Below are 21585 nucleotides of genomic sequence, written 5' to 3'. Positions count from 1 at the left end.
TCTGCATTAATTGATCTTCATCCAAGCTTCATCCAAGTAGAGACAAGACTTAGAAGTGTGGGACAAAACTAAAGCTTCAGTACAATAGATGACTTTGAACTGAGTACTAAGTCTGTTCAATACGACAAAGTGTAAAGAGATCATAATAGAACATTAATTCAAAAGAGAATTGGTGTTTTTCATAGAGGACATTTTGAGATGTCACTGTAGGAAAAGCAAAGGTGTAAATGATGAGTGATGGCTGAATTCCATTTAGCTGCTAGTACAGCGGATGCTGGCTTACCAAGACATTTGAACACAACACAACCACCACAGCAATCAATACCATACATCATCTTTTCTCCCTCTGCTGTCAGAAGGCTTCTAGTTCCAGGTTGCTAGGTTAAATATGCAGGGCAAATGTATTAATATGTTCTTCACGTGTAGATAAAACATGTGCTAATTTCTGAAGACAAAAACTGAGCCACAATTTCCTCAGATCAAAAAACCAATTTGTTCAGCAAAGTGAAAGGGCTGTTGACAGAAGACTTATTTCCTATTTTAGGTTAAATGAAGCGCAGTGGGTCCAATAACTGGTTGGTCAGGACAGTTGAAATGGGGGATACCTCCATGACAGTAAAGGTACAGTTTACAATTACAGCAGACAGCAGTACAGAGGGAATTCAGCTTTCCAAAGTGGGAGAAAAACAAAAATGAAAAACACAACTTAAATGTAATCATAAAACTTTATTAACAATTACATATAATAATACTGAATGGATCAGATGTTACTGTGCCAATTAATAATTAAAATCCCAAAATGATGCACGGCATGTGCTGAATACAAGGTAGACATTTGTATCCTTTGGTTATCAACATAATTAAGAACAACTTTACTTCCTCTATTTTCTAAGTCAAACAATCTTACAGTTAAATAAACAACAAACAAATGAGAAATCAAACAGATGGTAGTGATACAGTAGCTGCAACAGATAATACATTTGCTCGAGCATGAGCAGTTCTGTCTGTGCTCAGATGAGGGAGCCATGACTCCACACAGTCGCAGTGCAGGAACAGCACTGAATCTGTCTGATGATTAGGAAAACTTAGCTGCTTGGGGAGGAGGTCCCAGGAAGCCTCCGGCCTGTTTTGTTGCAGCTCTGGAGGGTGCAAGACCGAGCATCTTCTGAATGTTCTGGAACAAAGACAGCAAAAAAGACTCTCTCAGCAAACCACACAGAACATAACGGTCTGGCAAAAGTTCATGTGATAAAGGTTTTTAAGGCATGGGCAGCTGTTGAGGCACAGCAGGTGAAAACAACATGAAAACATTTAAACTGAACCTTGGGAAAGCGCATTATAGTTCTTATGTGTCACAAAAAACAATGTCTTCAGTTTGATAAAATACTTGAATTATATTTGTTTTTCTTCATCTCAACAAATCCCATGAAAAGATCAAAACCAACAGTGAACTGATGCTAACTCAAAATTGTCTGTGTATCCAAAGCCAGATAAATGTTATTCCTCTGTGCCATAGAGATCCATGGTTATCAATCAACTGTGAACTGTTTTCCTCTCAAAAACGTTGGGCTCAGGGCTGGGAAAATAATGAGAGTTATGGCCATATAATTGTATATTGCACTGTAAAATGTATAAAATGATTTTGCAATATAAAATGAGGATATCATTTTCTTTGACAGAAATACAGATGATAAACTTTTGATATAATTAACTTCCATGCTTAGATATCATTAACAGAAGTGAATCAGGAATTGCCAGTCATGTCGCAAGTATAGAGGTGTGCATTATGAAAGTTAGGTATTACATTAGTTAGATTAGATCTGATCATTCTAATTGTTTTTCTGTCTTTGTCATGTTCTGACCATAGAGAATAGTTTAAAACCACAATTATCCATCTGTTTTTTTCAACTTTCACTCAAGAGCAAATATCAGCCTTTAAATTCGAGAGATATAATGATTTGAAATTTATTATGATAATTATTGATGTTGACTCATGAAAATTTTTCCTGTGATAACATTTATGTCCATGGCGCCCAGCCCTATTCTGACATACAGTGAAAGGTATTAATCCCATCTGGGGCCTAAGTTTTAGGTATAGAGGTTACCTGTCTGATGGACATGGTGCAGAGGATGTAAAGGAAGATAAAGGAGCAGTCAGTGTAATCCTCGCCCAGCAGATTGCGGTGTGATAGTCCCTGGATGTAAGACAGTGGCACGAATGGCAATTTGGCCACTACTCTTCCATCAAAGCTGAGCAAAAACAAACAAACAAACAAAAAATATAGTGGTGAAATATTAGCAGTAAGTTTGAAATAGTGGAACAAAGCAGTGATGCAAGATAACATTTAACTTTCAGTAACCAATGCAGACTTTCATTAAATTTTCTCTTACTTTTTTCATTTTGTCTGATGTTGAAGTAAAAAAATTAGATTATATTGACTTGATCTAAGTGTGTGTGACTTACATGGAATTGAACATGCCCATCAAAGCTGTGAAACAGAAGCCAATGGCAAACATGGACTTCATCCGTACCTACAAAGAAAGACACGTGAAGATTAAACATGTAAATTTAAAACTAGATGACATTTGACTGGAATTTGGCAAGAGTGAAAAATTCAACTGTCACCAATACTGTCAACAGTATTTTTTAATATTGATAATGTAAAAGTGTAGGTAAGGCTGTTAATGCTCTATAGGCAGCAGATATGGTGATATGACAACCACAATCCATCACATGATCTCATCTCATATGATAACATGATAAAAATCACATAATTACTGTAAACAAGTGATCTCACCATAGAGAGGTCTCTGTTGTTGTTCTTCAGTTTCTCTTCTTGTCTTTCTGTAATACATTCAGAAGCAGAGCACACTTAACAAGGAACACAGTTATTGTGCCAAAAAACCTGTTCATAACAGCAGTATGTTGACCTCCTCCTCAGTGGATTCTTACCAATCTTCTTCTTCTGCTGACGTCCTGCAGATTCTGTGATGGTTTCCTTTTTCTTCTCAACTAATGTCAAACAGGCAACAGAGGATGCAATAAACATACCAAATAAAAATAACTGATGCAAAAATACACTAATACGAGGCTCACATGTCACTTACGTTTTTTGCTTTGTTTTTCCACTTCAGCCTTTAGCCTCTTGTACTTTTCAGTGCGATACACTAAAACCCAAGTAATGCCTGCAGAGAAAATCAGAAGAGGAGGACTGTTTTAAAAGGTCTGGTGAAATACTGTGAGGCAATATTAATTTGTCATCTGTGACAACTTTTTCTAGCAGATATGCATTATCATATTATTATATTATTTTATTAATGAGAATTTTTATATCATTACATGTGCTATTGTCAAAATACACAATTATAAACACTCTCATAAAGAATTTTATCCATATCCCATACTACAAGTGAAACACTTTGCTATCGGTGTCCTTCTAGCAACAGGCTTTACCTGTCTAACCAGACTGCAGAACCGGAACACGACGTGTACGAGGAAAAAATAGGAGCGGAACCTATTTTAGAAACTTTCACAGTGAAAAATAAGAGTAGAACTGTCGTCGTCTTATGAACTTTTTACTTTGCTTTCTATCCCCCATGATAAGAAAGGCTGAAATGGAGAGGACGGGTCCCCAAAAAGCGATTCAAAAACCTTCTCCCGAGACTGTTCTTTTGAAAATTTTAGCGGAAGTTCTTCTCCTTGTTCTGTCTGCTTTGACACTAGCGTCAAGAATTAGCTTGTTAAGCTAAATTACGCCGGCTAGCTTGAAAAGTACATTCCTCAAAAATTACCATTCAGTCAGTATTAATAACGTTGACAGTGTTTTTCTGCAGTATAATTCAGAACGATGTTAAAACTGACTTTATCGGCGTGTTTCTTAGTCGATAGTAAAAGTGCTTGACGATCTGTCACTAGGTTTTCACTCACCTTCGGCTAACAGCGCTGTACAGACCGAGATGAACACGATCAGAATTGTGTCTGCAAACATAGTACTCATGGCGGCCGTGTTCTGTTTATCTGGGCGCAGAAAAAAAGACGTATATTTTCTTTTAAAGGTAATGACCTCCTGAGCACATTACACTGAGCTTGGTTTCAGCGTCTTAGAGCTATGTCAGCATTCATGAAGGGGGTCAGACGTATGTAAAGTACTTCCGGTTCACCAACAGGACCACAAAATATGGAGCATTTAATACAAAACAGTTCTATGACAAAACAACCTGTTTTAATCATACTGACACGGGAGTCATACAGATGATTATTTAAGTCATCTCTGAGTGAATGGAGATGTGTTGGATTATACTTAAAAACGTGTATGGTAGACATAAATCGGACAGATGACCAACATCACTGACACGGAATCAATCAGACCAATATTTTAGTGGGTTGAAATATAGAAATAAATTTGCAGAAATAGCAAGAACAATATCACGGTATTATACTAGATATTTATCATAAATACGTGTTATACTGACGAACCAATATGATAAATATCCTCAAAATAGACATTTACATCGTTTTGGCACTATTATTTCAAATGCTGTGAACAAAAACTGCAGTCAAGCCCCACTTGACTGCAGTTTTTTTTTTTAACTGTTCCCTTGGTTTAGTGGCTATAGGTAAAGACAGTCAATGTATCAAGTAAAATCAAAATAAAAGTTGCAAAGTGCCTCAGCAGCAGTCCTCATGGGCCAGTATTTTAATATAACCTCCCCAGCTCTGTTTATATCATCAACAACATCATCACTATTCTTAATATCTAACTACCATTTTCATCATTTTTTAATCGTCATCATCATCATCACTTTCATGGCCAACAACGTCAGCTTCATCGTTGCTATCTTCATCACCGGCAGCATCATCAAATGGGAGGAGCGCAGACACCCCGTGTGTCAGAGGGCCGCATCGCTCTGCAGATGAAGCATGGCAGGCGACAGCGAGACAAAGCCAGGTGACAAAGCCGAAAATGAGAGCAATAGCCGGCAGCCTTTCCTCATCGGTGTGGCCGGAGGGACAGCCAGCGGCAAGGTCGGCATTTATGTCACAGCTCCTGATTTTTTTTTTTTTAACCTCTTTGTCTTTATTAGGTGTTTGTTACATTGCTTGCTTTCAGTGAGAACCCGAGAGGGACTGTTATGATTTGCTTTTGAAATTTAGAGAGAGGGCGCATTTATTTTCCCCAAAAAAATATTCGACGCCCATCAGTCATGTTTCTGTTTGATTAGTCTGACTGATTGTGTTGCTTGATCAGTCCTGAGCGTGGTGTAGGCCGCCCTGCGCGTCAGAACAGGGTAACAAGTGCATGGTCAGAATGTGCCTTGTCTTAGAGGGTTAATAAAGTAGTGTGATCTGTGGAAATCAGACTCCAGGACTCCCATTGATATGCTATCACATTTTTCAGCATAAGGGGATACAGAGGGTGGCAGGGATCACAGTAAAGTGATAAGTGAGATTTGAGTTAATTGCATCAGCTGCGCAGGGTCTGCTGGATATAAGCTTGTGAAAGAAAGAGTACAAATAAAACGCACCTACAGACCCTGCAAGCTCAAGAAAATACTTAATTTTGCACAATAAAACAGAATGTGGCAAAACAGTGTCAAGATGTCATGCTGTCTGCAGGACAGATTTAAGAATACTAAATATCCAGATGTGGTAGCCAGATGACGCTTCTGTTGTTATTATTATTATTATTGTTATTATTTATTATTATTATTCTTATCCTGATGTGTATTGTTGTTTCTGGTGAATCTGCTGACATCACAGTGGATTTTTTGTCTTTGTGACATTGATTTACCCACTGTCGCTACTTGTTTGACTAAATATCTGCACTATCATTCTCTGTTCTGTATCCAATATGGTGCAGCGTGTCAGAGGTTTTCAAGGTGTTGCCAATAAGTGTTCTCGCCTTTGAAAATTAAAAAAAAATGTTGCATTAGTTTTCTATTTTGTTGCACAGTTGAGTTCCAGAGTGGATAATCAGCACACACATCCCAATACAAAATCACACTGTATTAATTCTTCATCACCTGTAACAAATTTGGTTTAGAGGACTGCCAGGGAGGCAGGGACACAAATCAAGCTCTTCTGTCTCCAGGCCTCAGTGTGTTTAACAGTGTAAGCCTGGAAGGTATTTAAATGTATTTTTATGTTGTTGTTTTTTTAAGTAGCCTATTTTGCACATTAGTTTTGCAGCTAACAGTGTAGGTTGGCTTTTATAGGTGATTAAATGAACAAAATGTAAGCTGTGGTTCAGCAGACAGTTGTTTGTGGGTTTGACTTCCTGGTGTTAAGCCCCCTTTTCTCCCATTGGCGTAACTGCTCACAGAACCACCTGTTCTCCAACATGCGTTATCTGAATGGGGAGTAAACTGCAATCTTTGTGCATGAGCCTGCCAGGTTCAGATATGACAGGCCTATAAAGAATCCAGATTTAACAGTTTTTAAATAGACATTAATTTCTACTAAGAAAGTAAACTTTGTTTCAAGGCCACAAAGACATGAGCTAACAATACAATACAGGTGAACATTTTGTTGTTGTTTTTAATGTGTTGTTTTAACTTGTACGGACAATCACTTGTGTTCCACAAACAGAGGGATGTGGTTAATCAGATAAGAGGTGCCGTATTTCATTGTATTGCCTGTTTTGTTTTTTTCTTGTGTGGCTAGTCATCAGTGTGCAGCAAGATTATGGAGCTGCTAGGGCAGAATGAGATTGACCACCACCAGAGACAAGTGGCCATCCTCAGCCAGGACAGCTTCTACAGGGTGCTCACCCCAGAGCAGAAAGCCAAAGCACTAAAGGGCCAGTTCAACTTTGATCACCCAGGTATGTTCATATTAGTCTAACACACCTCAGCGTTTTCATGTGGCGTCTGACCATCTGACACTCTTTCCTTCTTTACAGATGCATTCGACAACGACCTCATAATCACAACTCTGTGGGACATCAAGGAGGGAAAAACAGTACACATCCCTGTTTATGACTTTGTTTCCCATTCCAGGTGAATGAGTCAGGTCCACAGAGGCAACATTATTCGAGTGTATCAGCACGTTTCAGCCGTGACCAAGTCTCTGATGCATCACATTACTGCAGTAACACTAACTTCAAAAGCAGACATTATGGTCACTGTGGGGGATTAATTACTTTGCATTTTACATAAATTGATTTTCATATCACAGTAAAATGAATGGAAACCGAATGCTGCCTGGTATGTAGGAAAAATATATTTGAAAATCTGAATGTTAATTGTAGCACGTAGGCTTTTCTGTTTTATATTTGTACATAATGCACTGGTGCAAGTGAAGAATTGAACATTTGTCATTGTAGCTTTAAAGCAAGACCATGAAGCTTTTGAAAAAGAAATGTCACATTCTTCAAAGGAAGAGTTCAGTCAGATCAGAATTTAACACAGTTCAGTACACTGTGGTCTCTTTTATCAGATATGACCAGTAGCTTAAGGTTTGCTAATGTTCCTCAGGAGATACTGCAGTATAACTGACATTACCGAGTCAGTCTGACTCTACATGTTGTGACTCTGTTGACCCTGTGTTCTTAATATTTGCTATTACAACATTACATTGTGGCTGTTGTTCAACAAATGTTACATAGGCATTTTGCGTAGTCTATTTATAATCAATGTCTTTTGTATGGCAGGAAAGAAGAGACGGTGATAGTCTATCCTGCTGATGTGGTGCTGTTTGAGGGCATCCTGATGTTCTACTCTCAGGAGATTCGAGACCTTTTCCAGATGAAGCTGTTTGTGGACACTGATGCAGACACACGGCTGTCTCGCAGGGGTGAGACATACAAGCATGGCTAGAAAATTCCCCTCAATTTTAAACACCCATAGGCAAGCCTAATGGTTCACTGAAAGAGATGCTTAAACTATTCCACTAAAGGGGATAGTTTGACATTTTGGGACAGAGACACTGGTTTTATGTAGGGTTATGTGTCAGGCATAGTCATTTCATGGTGTTGGCCTGTCATTGTTGGTTGCCAGCATGTAACAGTCCTGCAGAACCACAGTATCGTTTTAATACTTCAGTTTTTATACAGATATACTGTGTTATTCAAACACAGTATACCTTGGAGGTACTAGTAGGATTTTTTTTAACCTTTGTCCTTTGTTCCTATCTTTATGCTAAGCTAACCAGCTGCTGACTGTAGCTATTATACACCCTACATATCGTACACACACGGATGGTATCAGTTTTTCTCTAACTCTCCCAAAATGTCAAACCATTTATTCCTTTGTAAAGACTTTCTTTCTCTCTCCTGGTCTCGTTTCAGTGCTGCGCGACATAAGTGAACGTGGTCGGGATTTGGAAAGCGTCCTAACACAGTACATCACCTTTGTCAAGCCTGCGTTTGAGGAGTTCTGTCTGCCAGTGAGTACATATTCTACAAGTAATACTACTCAGCTCAGGTTTTCATGGTTGTGTCCCTGAACATAGACTCATGGTCAAACTGTCTTCCTCTTTATTGACACTATTTAGACAAAGAAGTACGCTGATGTTATTATACCAAGAGGAGCTGATAACATTGGTGAGTATTTATGCTTTCTTAGCCTGGGAGAATCTTCAAGTACAACAACGTTAGAGGTGATATTATTGAAACTAAATGTTACAGACTCTAGTCTCAACAGTGTTAACATGAAGGACACAGCTGTGTTTATTGTTGATATCCGAGCTGGGAATTGTGCTCTCGAAACTAAGGAAGCAAAAGCTTCTGCTGTTGAGAGAACAAAACAGCTTTGTTTTTTGACTGGAGAAAAGAACATCCAAAACAAACTGCAAAAGAAAACCATGCTGATACTCTAAATATGTTGAAGCAGGATACCCTGGCCTATCCCCAGTTAGTGCCTCTAGTGCTATTATTACACACTCACATCTTAATTTTGCAGTAGATGAGATTTCCATCAAATAGTTTTCAGTAGAAGACATTTTGTTAATCTTGTGGGTTTTCCTAAGATCACTGGCTATTTATTTATTTTTTTTAAATCTGCAGTGATGATTGTAATGGTAGTACATAGACCAATGACCTCTGACCACACAATCTGTTTGTCTCTCAATGTAGTCGCTATAAATCTCATAGTTCAACACATCCAGGATATTCTAAATGGTGGTTTGACCAAACGGCTGAACGGGTGGCTTAATGGTTATGGAACAACGAAGAATCAACCAAACATGGAGTCTAGCAGTCGGCCACACTGAACGCAATGCTGTCCCAAGGAGAGAAGGGAAGGTTCACCTGCACGTACTGAATGTGCTCTACAGTGTGGCTAACAGGGCAGGAGTTACTGCCAGGAAATCAAAAGGGCCTGCTTTTGATATGACTCTGCTTGGATTGATGGAATCAGTAAGAAGGGGATTCTTTGCCATGTGGAGCTGGTTTAAAGCAGTTGTATTCAGTTTTATTTTTCTCTTTTGCTTGTGTACTGTATGAGATTGAAGGGGAAGAAGTACAAAGGGGCTCACTTGTAATTTAATTTAAAACTGCTGCTTGCCTTTACCACTGCACTGAAACGGAGAAACTAAAGAAGCAGATATGGTGTCTCAAAAAGATTTCCAAACACTTTACAGCCTTTAACCATACAATAAATGCAGTGTAGCAACATGCTGTTTAATGGCAGGGCCTTACCATATCTCATTGCAGTTAATTGTTCACTATGTGATCTGACTGATACCCTTTATCAATGCAAAATGCCATTTTTTTCAAGCTCTATATACAGCATATTTTGACTTATAGAAATAGATTCCAAGCTAATGTGGGTTAAGAATCCAGATGTTTGTGTCATGTGACCCCAAGCTGTAATTGCTTTGTCATGTGTAATCCAAAGTTAGTTAAATGTCTTAATTAAACAACCGATATCCACCTCAAATCATCTGATGCATGACATCATCTCCAAAGATCATTTTCCGTACTGTCTTTGTGGGTTAATTATGTAATTCGTTTTTACCTTAATGTGATGTTGACATTACTGTAACTCATTTAATAAGATGTTGATGTAACATGAACAGTTCATCATGTTATGCAATTACCACAAAGTATTATTTCTCATTGATTCCCTTAAACTTGAATCCTCAGATGCACATGTATGCAAGTTTCACTGGAAAGAAGATACATTCTGTGTAAGACACCCAATGTTAGTGTGTTCTGTAAATGTTGTTTAATGCAGGTTTCTTCCTGTATACACATTTCGTATGGTAAAGTTCTCAGGTACTTTGTTTGGCACATCTGTCACAAGCAAGTTCTTGCATTTGATTTAAAAGATATATATTCATTTCTGGTTGTAATCTTATGTTACTCTCAAGCTCTGTTTTAATCTACATGTTGAGAGAAAAGTGCCACATGCTGCTGAGTGCGCTAATCAGCTTATTCAGAAAATTTAATTTGCATATCCCACATTACAAACACTGGAGTAATGTGGCAGTCAAGGCCATAGAGGTCACTAAGGTCATGTCTTTGTGAAAATGTCTGCAGTAAAAAAAAAAAAAAAGAATATTTCATTATTTTGCCTGTTTCAGTTATATCCTTACCCAGATTTAGATTTTGTTTTGGAAGATTTAGTGTTTCTCTGCTCTAATTTTATTCCTGGCAGTGTGGAGAAAACACTGAAATCTTTATGTTAAGGACAAAAAGATACAGGAAATATAATTTACCTGTTTACCAAAAAATTAAAGCTGAAAATCCCAATGTCAAGAAAAATTTTGAGATCATCTTTTTAGTGTCTTGTCATTTTCTGATGGGGGATAAATGGGTCCCAGTGGGAGAATTTAGGTTCATGACCTCAGTCCCAGCTATGGCCCTGAGCTGTGTGTATTGTCACAGGTCGACAGCTGTTTCTCAGATCCACACTGCATCCTAATTCAGTTTGTAGTGTGTTCACACTGGAAGAGTGAGAAAATAAAATATAATTAAAAGTCACTATGCAGACTAACAGATTGCCTTGTTTTCTGACTGTGCTGTTGATCAACACTATTCTCTCTGAATGCAGTGCTGAAAGGACATGCTCACAGCTGGAGGAAAAAGGTAATTGTGAATGATGAGCCTAGAACATTTCATAATATTGTATTATTACCAATTAGTATATAACTGCTGATTTTTAACTGCACAGTCTAGTATAAAGATTACTATACAAAGTATGTATGGAATTGGGACACAGCTCATACCATATGTTAGGAAGGTTCATTATTTTAAGAAAAGACCAAAAGTTGAAGTAGACAGTTAATTTGAATCATGTGAGACTTGGTGACAAAAAAATTAATTACACATTTATTGTTTTCCTTCACTCAACACTCACTATGCTTTATATATGTGTTACTTTTTCTTTTTTTTTTAATCAGAAATTGGTCCTTAGGCAACAACACATCCAGGTATTAAGAACTGCATGTGCCCTCTGAGTCCATTTTATTCCTGTTAAGTCAGAGCACTGTAACTGTCTGCCCAATCTGAAGAACCTGTCCTGACAAAGAGCAGGCCCAGTGTCTGTTATATTCCAAACTGCTGCTTGGCATCATTCTGGTTTTGTAGAGAAGGCACTGCTTTGGCTGTATCCTGGCATTTAGGATCTGCTCCACATGAGAACCTCTACACTGTCACTCCCTGACCGAGGAGTTCTGACCAAAGAGTCCACGATACAGTTCACTGCGTGCCTCGTCGTTCATTGAGCTGTGGTCAACAGGAGCCATGAAATTGACCAGCTTACTGTGGATGTGGAATCTGACTTTACGCCCCTTGCTGGCTTTGGTGTCTACCTTCTTCTTAATCTTGCTGCGTAGTTTCTGGATGGCCAGCCACTGCCTGCCCATAGCCACCTGGTCATTGGGATCTGCTGCGCTTGTCTTGCGCTCTATGAGCTCTCTCAGCAGCTGGTGGTAGAAATCATCGTCATCGAATATGTCCTCATCGACATCTTTGAGATGCACGTTTGCTTTCAGCTGTTGCTCCGCCTCCTCACCCTCTGTGGGGACTGTCTCAGGGGCCTCCTTTTTCCCCAGGACTCTGTATTCTGAGCGCCGGGTCTGTGTGCGTCGTATCAGCCTTTCTTTGTCCATCAGCACCTGCTCCACCTGTGTCAATATGTTCCTATCAAATGCCCCAAAACCTTTGCTGCTTTTAGCCATGGTCAGTCTGGTTTTGTCGTGCCACTTTTGCAGCGTGGCGTTGCGGTAAGGCTGGAAAGTAGCAAAGCGTTTGGCCATGAAGTCTGGGTACTCTGCCATCTCCAGTTTTCGTTTAAGCGCTCCACCTTCCTGCGCCGTCCCCTCCCCATCCTCATTCTCATCACTGTTTATCTCCTCGTCTTCACTCGGAGCTCCTGTCTGTCCCAGAGCGATGGTCCTGGTGTCAGTGTTCTGGTACAGCAGCTGATCGTGCAGCTCCAGCAGAGACCTCTGAAGAGCCTTTAAAGCTTTATGGGTGTTCTTCAGCGCCCCAGCAAGCTCAGCTCCACCCTTCCTCTTGAACTCTGGGAAAGTCTGCGGCTGTGGAAGCTGGTTGGCTGTCACCGAGAGCTTTCTGGATTTTGATTCGCCCCTCAAGCAGGCTGTCCCACAAGGCCAACTGGTTCTTTACAGCTTTCCCTTTCTCAACTTCCTCATCTACTTTTACTTTTGAAAACGTGTGGACGGCTCCCTCTTCCTCGCCATCTTCATCGCCGTCCTCCATATCATCGTCCACGGAGCCTTCATCTTCATCACTGCCTTCAGTCTCCTCATCACCATCATCTTCCTCTTCGCTCATTCCCAGGTCATCCATGCCCTCTGTCAGCTTGTGGAAGTCCACTCCCTGAGGAAAGGTCATGTCAGAACCCTTTGCCTTAGATGCCAAATTAGTTCCTTCTTGTTGTGCATCACTGTCTCCCAACTCCTCCTCATCATCATCATCATCATCTTCTAACTCATTTTCATCATCATCGTCGTCGTCAGCCTCTTCGTCACCCATAGAATCCTCTTCTTCATCTTCTTCTATGCTGCCGTCCTCGTCTTCCTCCTCCTCCTCCTCCTCCTCCTCAGCAGATCCCTCAATATCCATCAGCAGCTGTTTACGAGAGACTGCTTTTCCCACATACCGCCTGTCTGTGTCTGAGAGCAGGGATGTGTTGCGCTTCCGCAGGGCACTGAGGCCGACCGCATCTTCGTCGTCGTCGTCCTCATTGAATCTTTCGACGACCCTGGCTTTGGTCGCCTCGTCATCTTCATCCTCTGGATCCGCAAATTTAGGCAAAGGATTCAACAAATCCTCGAGTTCCTGAGAAAACGAGCCTGCCATGTGTAAAAGCGTAAGACAACCACACGTGTGTTGTAGCCAAAACGGCTCGTCGGTACGGAAGGTGATGACGTTGGTAAAATGCGACGGGGTTGCGGCTATTTAGTCCCTGGGTTATGTCTTTCGGGCAGAGCCGCCTGTCGTGAAAACAGTTTTTATAAAATATAAATCTTTGTACAATGGGGAACAATGAGACCATTTAATGTGGCCATTCGAGCCCACACGTTAATGGACTAAACACTAAAATGAAATAAATGTCAAATGGATTCAATGTCCTTTTACAGAATGGGCATTAAGAGAAAATACTGGGCTTAAAATAATGTTAATGATTCTAGGGGAGTACAGGAGTATAATGTCTCTGTGTACAGTTTATACTGTATTACTTCTCCAGAACAGTTAGACGCTCCTGTAAGACAAAGATCGGGGCATGAAGGTCTAATTTTCGCTTGTCCTTTTGCGCATGCGTACCTAGCTGGCGAGGCTTCGGGTTGCGCTTGCTAGCTGAGTTCCGCACACTGCGTTTTGTTCCGCGGACCTCACCAGAAGTACTTTCTGGAGAGTCAAAGATGTCAACAAGCGACTTCTATCTGAGATATTATGTTGGGCACAAGGGAAAGTTTGGACACGAGTTCCTGGAATTTGAATTCAGACCTGACGGTAAGTTAAGTTTGGCGGTTATACATATGTGTTAGCGTGTAAGCTAACGTCGCTAGCCACCGGGCAGTGGCTAGGCCGCAGACTCAAAATGACTTGTTAGCGCCAAATTCTCTTTTTGGTTTCCGTTGTATGATAAATGATTATGGTTCATGTTTAGACTGAATTAATGCCTCAAAATACGTTAACTACAAACGCAACAATGCGTCAAGTATAACTTTAAGCGCATACAGGCGCCATGTGACCTGAAGGGATCCTAACAAACTCATGCATTTTGTCAAAAGTGATGCATTGTTTCAAATTTCTTCGTCATTTTAAATGTGTTTTTTTGCAGGTAAGCTGAGGTATGCAAACAACAGTAACTACAAGAATGACGTCATGATCAGGAAAGAGGTAATTTCTGATTGTAAACTCATTACTGATGGAGAAAGTTTACAGTATTCAAAACTGAGTCATTGGGAGTTCATATTGTGTGGATTTCTTTGGTAATTACGGTAGCATTCATTGTCAGAATATAAAGATTCTGTTATCATACGCCCAGACTAGATTCAGTGATCTCGATAATAGTTTGTAGCCTAGCCGTTAATGTTGTCATTCAGTATGGTATGTTGACTAGGGCTGTGTTCATAATGACGGTGAGGCAAGTAGAAACATTCATTATTTCTTGGTTACAACACCGTATAGAATTTAAGTCTTATTTCTGTGGTAATCATTATCAGAGATTGTACCCACTCTTACATCACATCTGTATTATTAATATGTACAGGAGCTTTAGATGTTACAAAGTGTAACCTGATTCATTTGTTGCCTTTGCACCATCCCAGGCATACGTACACAAAAGTGTGATGGAGGAGCTGAAGAGGATCATTGATGACAGTGAGATCACCAAGGAAGATGATGCATTGTGGCCACCTCCTGACAGAGTTGGCAGACAGGTTTGTGATTTCATCACTAACACCATCCACCAGATTATTTTGTGTGTTTCTTTCCAGTTGTGCTATAGTAAGTATGTAGTTCTACAGGCTTCCTTTGTACAGTGCCCACTGCACCCAGAAAGAGTTTTCTTTCTTCAGGGAAAAAAAATGAAAAAAACAGTGCTGGTGTTACACCATATTCTATGTCAACTCTCAGGTTTTCTAATCTCATTTTAAAAAGTTTTTTGCTATGATCCTATAGTGTGTTTGTTCTAAAAATTGTATCTTCATACTGTCCGTGTTATGATCTGTTACTATTTGAACTTGGTCACAAATTTTGATACTAGTGTTTTGGCAGGGCGGTCTGTCCGACTAGAGCACCGTCCCAATGTTATTCATTTTAGGGGAAACACTGCTACATATAGATACAGCTCCCCACCTTTTGTTATTGGACATCGTTATTTGATAGCATTTCCACTGTGGATCAGATTTCAGTGTCAACACTGGCACTGTTTTAAATTAACTGCACTGATGAACTAAAAATGTTGTTGTAGCACACAGAGTAACTTTCTGGTATTTGTCCTAATATTCACAGGAACTGGAAATCGTCATTGGTGATGAACACATTTCATTCACAACTTCCAAAATAGGTTCCCTGATTGATGTCAACCAGTCAAAGTGAGTACTATATTTAAGAGTTAAAACAGACACTGTATATTTATTACTGATAAAAGGGCATCACTTTAAAAATGTCACTGTTTCAGGGATCCTGAAGGTCTTCGCGTGTTCTACTACCTGGTGCAAGATCTGAAATGTCTCGTCTTCAGTCTCATCGGTCTACACTTCAAGATCAAGCCCATCTAAAATGTGTATTTTGCTCATTTAATTGCTTTTGCTAATGTTTCTGTTGTTGAACTAACGCATTTGTACATTTGCTTTTGGTGGAACTGTTTTTTATTTTAAATAAAGGGTGAGAAAATCTGTGTTGCCTGAGATTCTTGTCTTAAGTTATAAGTTACTGTTTTAAGTTACTACAAGTGTTCTTTGCTGGTATCAACACCAAGGCTTAGGTTTCAATGATAATTGTATAGTCTGTAATCACGTATACTACCATTTTAGTAAACTAGGGATTTTAAATAGGAAGATGTTCTTGCAACAAAAGCGTTTATGAAATTATTTAGCAAATAACCAAATTGAGTTTTATTCAGAATACATTCAACCACACAAATAAAGCTGTAAATGATGACGACAAATTAAATAAAAGGTATTACTGACATAGGTAATTAATTTAAACCACAGCACTGAAATTCACATATAGAAGGCACAACATCTGCACTACATCTGCTAAGACTACCTGCATGAATTTTGTGACCTGTACTCAGATTCTTGGCTGACACTGTTACTTAAGTAAGTCTAAAACAAAAAACTGAACATGTCACATGATTCTATGATACTGTTATGACAGCTATCTAGCTGTTACAATTCAATCACAAACTTGGAAGGCCAGTAGTTTAAATAATCATTTCTACATTATTTGAGGTGTGATGTAGTTCTTCAATATACCATAATGTTGTGTCCACAGTTCAAGGCTGGGATAAAAAAAATCTTATCTTTTAGTTACATTGGAATTTCTGATTCATTTCACATCAATTTTGATACAATGATAACTTGTTAACACCACAAGTAGATGACCAAGTCAATTCAAAGTATACCTTTAATATCCCAACCTCTGTGTCCAGTACCATTCATTTTCTGAATAACATTAAACTGAGGCACTGTGATTCTCATTTTATTCTCCTGTAGTATCTTTGTAGTATCTTTGCACAGAAATGTTTATCAACTAACCAGAAGCTGGGAATGATGACTGCCTTCACCTTCACTGTATCTTTTATTCTCTGTGACAAACACTGTTGTTAACTGAGTGGCTTTCCCTCCAGGACTGTGAAAATATCCTCTAAAGACTTGTGGACACACTGCAGGAATTCATGGACATTGCGAGCTGGGTAGCTGGACACGTTACAGCCGATCCAGTCATCATGGACACCATAGCCGACGCCAAACCCGTCAGGCACCACGGGGGCAAAGCCACCGAGGCTCACGGCTGGGCTGGTGAGGGTGCTGGTGGAGAGGATGTTGTGGTTGATAGCCGCGTAAGCGGGGTCAGTGTACAGGCTGTGCAGAGCTTGGCCCTTTGAGTTGGCCAAGTATCGCAGGGCAAAGAGATGTCGGTCAAAACCTTGGCCTGATGAGAGAAATAAAAAGTTGTGAGTATATGAGAGTGGACACCACTGCTGTGTCCCAGTTTCAGGTTTAAAGTCACTGCAAAGTAAGAAACTATAGTAAATTAAAATTAAAATCAGTCAGCAGTGCATAGAAAGAAAAATGTTGGATTTTTGAGTGTGTTATTGAAATGCATTACTCCTTTTTAAATGCGCTAAGGTGGAGGAGCTGCCTACAGCTGGAAAAAACTGATACTGAATGGTGGTGAAAGCCCCAGGAACACATAAAGGCAGCGTCTGAAGTCACAGTATCACTGTTTTTGCGTGGTCCATGTCATCATTTCCTGTTGATTTCTTGTATATCAACCAGTGCATATGATATCAAGTTAGTAGGTTTTATGTATTTGGGACCCAGTCCTTGTTCATGGTGTCCATGATGTTTTCTCAATTAGCTTCTTACTAAATTTATATGTGACAGGGTCCTATATGACACACTGTCGTCAGTCAAAGTTAGCATGATTTAGGTCATTTCACATCAACAATTGTATGTATTTGCTTTGCCTGTGCTTTTCTCACTGGCTTAAAGAGTGTAGGCCTCAGGTGATATATCTCAACTGAGGCCTACATTAGTTTGGCTCATAGAGCATACATATCTCTTGAGTTGTGGATCCATTCCTGACCTAGTTAGCCTGGGCTGCCTAGCATCTTGACTTGCATATAAAATCACCATCAGGAATGGAGAAATATGTTAAAGTGTAATGACTGCGAGTAAAACATGTCAATTCTCTATCTGTGGGACAGCCTAAATAATTCATGTCATTATGATTAAAATATATGTAAATATGTCTTATACACACCCATAGCTGCTTCCTTGGTGAGCTGCCCATGATACTTCGAGCATTCATTGAGCATGCCCCGTAGCTGCTCCACACTGTGCTGTCCCGGCTGGCAAACAAAGGCATGTGAACATTGTTTGGTGTGTATGGTAGCTGGTCGGATTGTCTCTGTGCGACCATGCTTGAATGCTGCAGTGCTACATGATTCATATGTGGCCACTGTCTCTCCGTACTGCCTCAGGAAGCCCATCTGAAAGGCCAGTTGGGATATCGCATCTGGACTCAACTTGCTCTTCTTTAACTGTTCCTTCCCACCCCTTTTGAACTCCATGGCGTCGATGGTGAGTTTTGACACGGCTGAATCAAAGTTCTCCTTGGCTTTTTTGATACCAGCCTCCAGCTCGCTGTCCAGTTTGAACTGCAGTCTGCGCACAGCGGAGGCTGAATCCACAGCAGCAGCAGCAGAGCCTGGATGTACCAAAGGCTGCTCTGTTGTGTCTTTGAAGATCTCATTCTGAAAGCGGAGCACAGCTACACCATCGCCCCAGGAGTGCTCAAAATTAATGGCCGCCTGTCCGTCTTTGGTGAGAATGATGCTGAAGGACTTGTCGTACCAGCGGTTACAGCCGTCGCCGTGCAGCATGTTGTGGGAGATGTGAATGTGATCTCGCATGCTTTCATCATCCAGGCAGAGACAGAAAAGAGCGCTGTCGACAAGCTGTAAATTCTCTGCGTTCCCAGCAGCTGACAGCTTGTCCCTCAGCCCAGCCCACACATCCCTGTTCTCACTGGTCAGCACACCAACAGGAAAGGCAGGTGCTGGTGTCGGGTCAGACAAAATGTATTTCAAGTGGGACTGGATCTCTGCGGGCTTCACTAAATTCCCATCCCTGTCCACGATATCAAATGCATAGATATTGCCTTTTTTCATAACCAGAAGATGTCGCCCTTTCTCATCGGTGAAGAGCTCATCTCGCCCACGCTTGGGAATGCGAGTTGAGTTGAAGAGACGAAAGTACTGAGACATGTCCAGGGGGTAAGCGTTCACCATGTAGGCTCCATACCAAGACAGAGAGGATGGGACCCAGCGGATTAACTTTTTGAAGCCATCTGTGTCGCTCTTTGCCGGGTTTAGATGGAAAACCTCCGGCTCCAGTAATCCAGCTCGCAGCGTTTTCATGAAGCGCACCGCTGAGCACACCATATTAGTTGCCCGTACAAGCTGGTCATTGTACTGAGTCTGAGGGTCAGGATTGAAGGACATGAAGGGGTTGAAGTTCAGCACCACTGAGTCACGTGCAGACAGGTACATATCAAACCATGGCCCTGAAATAAAAGTAATTCAAGAGGATACATTAGTACTTGTGTGAATTTTAGAAATGATTCAATTTCAGGTTCATTAGAATGGCACAGTCACCTGAAATGTAGCTTGTGTGCTTATTGTTTTTATCCTGGGCTATCAGTTCCTCGTGCAACTGTTTCCCCACACCGCTTTGGAAATCCTGTGCAAGTTTCTCTGTGGCTCTGAGGACACAAAGAAAAGATTTTTGAAAGACTTGAAGTGTTAGTACTGTCCATTAATGAAAAGGGTTGATTTCCTTGCTAGAACATACCTGAACTGGTCATCATCCAACAGAGGCCTCTGGGCAGCTAAATACCTCCTGATAGTATCCTCCAATTTTGGTATGGGAAGCCTAAACAATTCACAAAATAACCAGAAGAGACAATTCAGTCTTTCAGCAGTTCAATAACTACACCACTGATCAATATCACTACAATGTTGAGTAATTGAAAATCCAGTCCATTTAATACAATTTTATGTCTTTTTTGCCAAAGAATGAAGAAATGTTTGACCAATGTAACTATAATGAAAGGTCCAACTGCAACAGAATTCAGTGCAACCTTGATTAATCAGATTCCATTCTTTTACTTTTTCAATATTCTGTACATCTGCCTTTACTTTTCATAAAAGATTCAAAGCTTGTCCCCGTATGATCTCATCTGAATTTATTTTGGTTTCATCTGATGCATAAAGCTTGTGCTGTCAGTGTTCATCAGGCCTCTCTTTGTGTTCTTTGGCAAAGTTTAACCTTGCAGTTTTGTGTCATTTGATGATCAGTGGTCCTCTTCTTGCACACAGTCTGCAGAGGCTGACCTCATGCAACATCCTTTGCAAGGTGCCATAAATAGTGAATTATGTGTGGCGTTTTAAGGAGGACCACTGCACACTCTGTTGGTAGTATGGCTCTTCCTGTACCTGCTGCAATGTTCATGTTCACGTTCAGTAGCTTATTGATGCTCTTGTACCCTCTCCAATCTTTAGTCTAACAACACAGTTTCTTGCTTGTTCAGGCACTTCCTTACCATGTAGAGCCAAAGTGTATTAGACACAACCCAGGCCAACACTGAGGAAGCTGTGGTGGTCACAGGTTATTTTATAACTTTGTTCATTTGGGTTAACCTCAACTGGAAAACATAGGTGTGACCGCTTCCCTTGCAGTGAGGTTGTACTTAAAGGCCTGTATTTTCAATGTAGTCTATGCAAACTGTTAGTTCTTAATTATATGTAAAATCAAACAATTTACACTTTAGATTAGGAATACTGTATGGGCACACAGTTTTGAATAATTTAACATTTTAGTGATCAGGACTCAGTTTTGTTGTATACTGTACAGTAGATGTCAGTAGATGGCAGACATGTCACCGCCCCCTAGTGGTCATCGACATCAAGTCAATTGTGCACTTTCACCTACATTCATAAGAGTTTAATGGAGTCACCTACTTTAACTTGAAACACCTTGCTACACTCACCTGACTTTTCCAAGGTGGTTTAATTACATGTTAAATCAAATTTTTGTTGTGTTAAAACCATGTGATTGGTTAATATGGAAAAACTACCCGAGAAAGTCCATAGTTAGTTCCTTACCTAGGTAAACTCTTCTGGTAATGCATCGATGGAACCACACTTTCATGCAAATATTCGGTTGAAGACGCTTTTTTGCTGCTGTAGTTTCGCTTATTGACGCCAAGTGTAACAGTCCTCAAATTAATTACACTTCCAGATTTTCTTAGAGAAGAAATGCATTGCACTGAAAGCAGACTGGCCATTGTGCTCGTTGTTACCAAAGTGAATACCTGATGTGGTTTTATCGCACCGGATAGTTGAAGCTAATGGATATAATAATTAACTAATGAGACGTCCGTGTCCCAGCTGTCACCATAGGTAAATACTGCAGCTAGCGAATATTAGCAACTAGCATTAGCTGACAAATTTCCTTATGTTTTCGAAGCAGTCGACGACAATTAGCATGTGTTAAACCATCGAGTAATCGCCCGTTCACATAGAAAAAATCCACTCCAGACCTACTGCAAGCACAGTGAAATGAAAGAAGCAAAAAGAAGCAGCGGGTATAGGACCAAATGACAACAGGAAGTTTAACCGGCAATACTTGTCACGTGACTTTGGCTTCTTCTGAGAGGGGCAAATATTAAGAGCTCTTTGGCTCTATGGGAAGTTGAGTCCAGTTCCACGGAATGTAGTACTGTTAGGGCACAAACAACAGACAGTAATACCGTATTTTCTTATTTGTGAACCGTGGATGAATGTTTCCTATGTCACTGCAGTAATTTCAATCTTGAATTAAAAATATGTTGGTGGTACAACTCAAATATTATAATAGTAAAAGTAGATCAA

At 40.2% G+C, this 21585-nt stretch overlaps 5 protein-coding genes across 5 annotated transcripts; 2 read left to right on the top strand and 3 right to left on the bottom strand.

Annotated features, from left to right (window-relative positions):
* Nucleotides 1-706: 706 nt before the first annotated feature.
* On the bottom strand, nucleotides 707-4146 carry tmco1 (transmembrane and coiled-coil domains 1). Its single transcript, XM_018670094.2, has 7 exons — nucleotides 3929-4146; nucleotides 3109-3186; nucleotides 2954-3013; nucleotides 2799-2845; nucleotides 2465-2532; nucleotides 2106-2250; nucleotides 707-1174 (listed from the first exon to the last, which is right to left on the bottom strand). The coding sequence occupies exons 1-7, from the start codon at nucleotides 3996-3998 to the stop codon at nucleotides 1076-1078; spliced, it is 567 nt and encodes a 188-aa protein (XP_018525610.1). The 5' UTR covers nucleotides 3999-4146; the 3' UTR covers nucleotides 707-1075.
* A 715-nt stretch (nucleotides 4147-4861) lies between these two features.
* LOC108878924 (uridine-cytidine kinase 2-A) lies at nucleotides 4862-10940 on the top strand. The gene is made up of 7 exons (XM_018669965.2): nucleotides 4862-5026; nucleotides 6665-6824; nucleotides 6903-6999; nucleotides 7653-7795; nucleotides 8289-8386; nucleotides 8495-8543; nucleotides 9075-10940. The coding sequence occupies exons 1-7, from the start codon at nucleotides 4922-4924 to the stop codon at nucleotides 9209-9211; spliced, it is 789 nt and encodes a 262-aa protein (XP_018525481.1). The 5' UTR covers nucleotides 4862-4921; the 3' UTR covers nucleotides 9212-10940.
* A 310-nt stretch (nucleotides 10941-11250) lies between these two features.
* LOC108878923 (protein AATF) lies at nucleotides 11251-13455 on the bottom strand. Its single transcript, XM_018669964.2, is given in 2 exon segments — nucleotides 11251-12508; nucleotides 12510-13455. Coding segments are annotated over 2 exon segments (1674 nt in total). The 5' UTR covers nucleotides 13272-13455; the 3' UTR covers nucleotides 11251-11596.
* A 279-nt stretch (nucleotides 13456-13734) lies between these two features.
* Nucleotides 13735-15817, top strand: magoh (mago homolog, exon junction complex subunit). Its single transcript, XM_018669966.2, has 5 exons — nucleotides 13735-13925; nucleotides 14257-14315; nucleotides 14747-14857; nucleotides 15432-15514; nucleotides 15601-15817. The coding sequence occupies exons 1-5, from the start codon at nucleotides 13835-13837 to the stop codon at nucleotides 15698-15700; spliced, it is 444 nt and encodes a 147-aa protein (XP_018525482.1). The 5' UTR covers nucleotides 13735-13834; the 3' UTR covers nucleotides 15701-15817.
* A 192-nt stretch (nucleotides 15818-16009) lies between these two features.
* On the bottom strand, nucleotides 16010-21342 carry cpt2 (carnitine palmitoyltransferase 2). Its single transcript, XM_018669963.2, has 5 exons — nucleotides 20818-21342; nucleotides 19505-19585; nucleotides 19309-19415; nucleotides 17913-19217; nucleotides 16010-17078 (listed from the first exon to the last, which is right to left on the bottom strand). The coding sequence occupies exons 1-5, from the start codon at nucleotides 20997-20999 to the stop codon at nucleotides 16750-16752; spliced, it is 2004 nt and encodes a 667-aa protein (XP_018525479.1). The 5' UTR covers nucleotides 21000-21342; the 3' UTR covers nucleotides 16010-16749.
* Nucleotides 21343-21585: the final 243 nt, after the last annotated feature.

The sequence above is a fragment of the Lates calcarifer genome, linkage group LG17 (assembly GCF_001640805.2).
Source record: "Lates calcarifer isolate ASB-BC8 linkage group LG17, TLL_Latcal_v3, whole genome shotgun sequence".
NCBI lineage: Eukaryota > Metazoa > Chordata > Actinopteri > Centropomidae > Lates > Lates calcarifer.
Note: the sequence above shows the minus strand (reverse complement) of the source record. Positions and strands in the feature narration are given on the sequence as shown.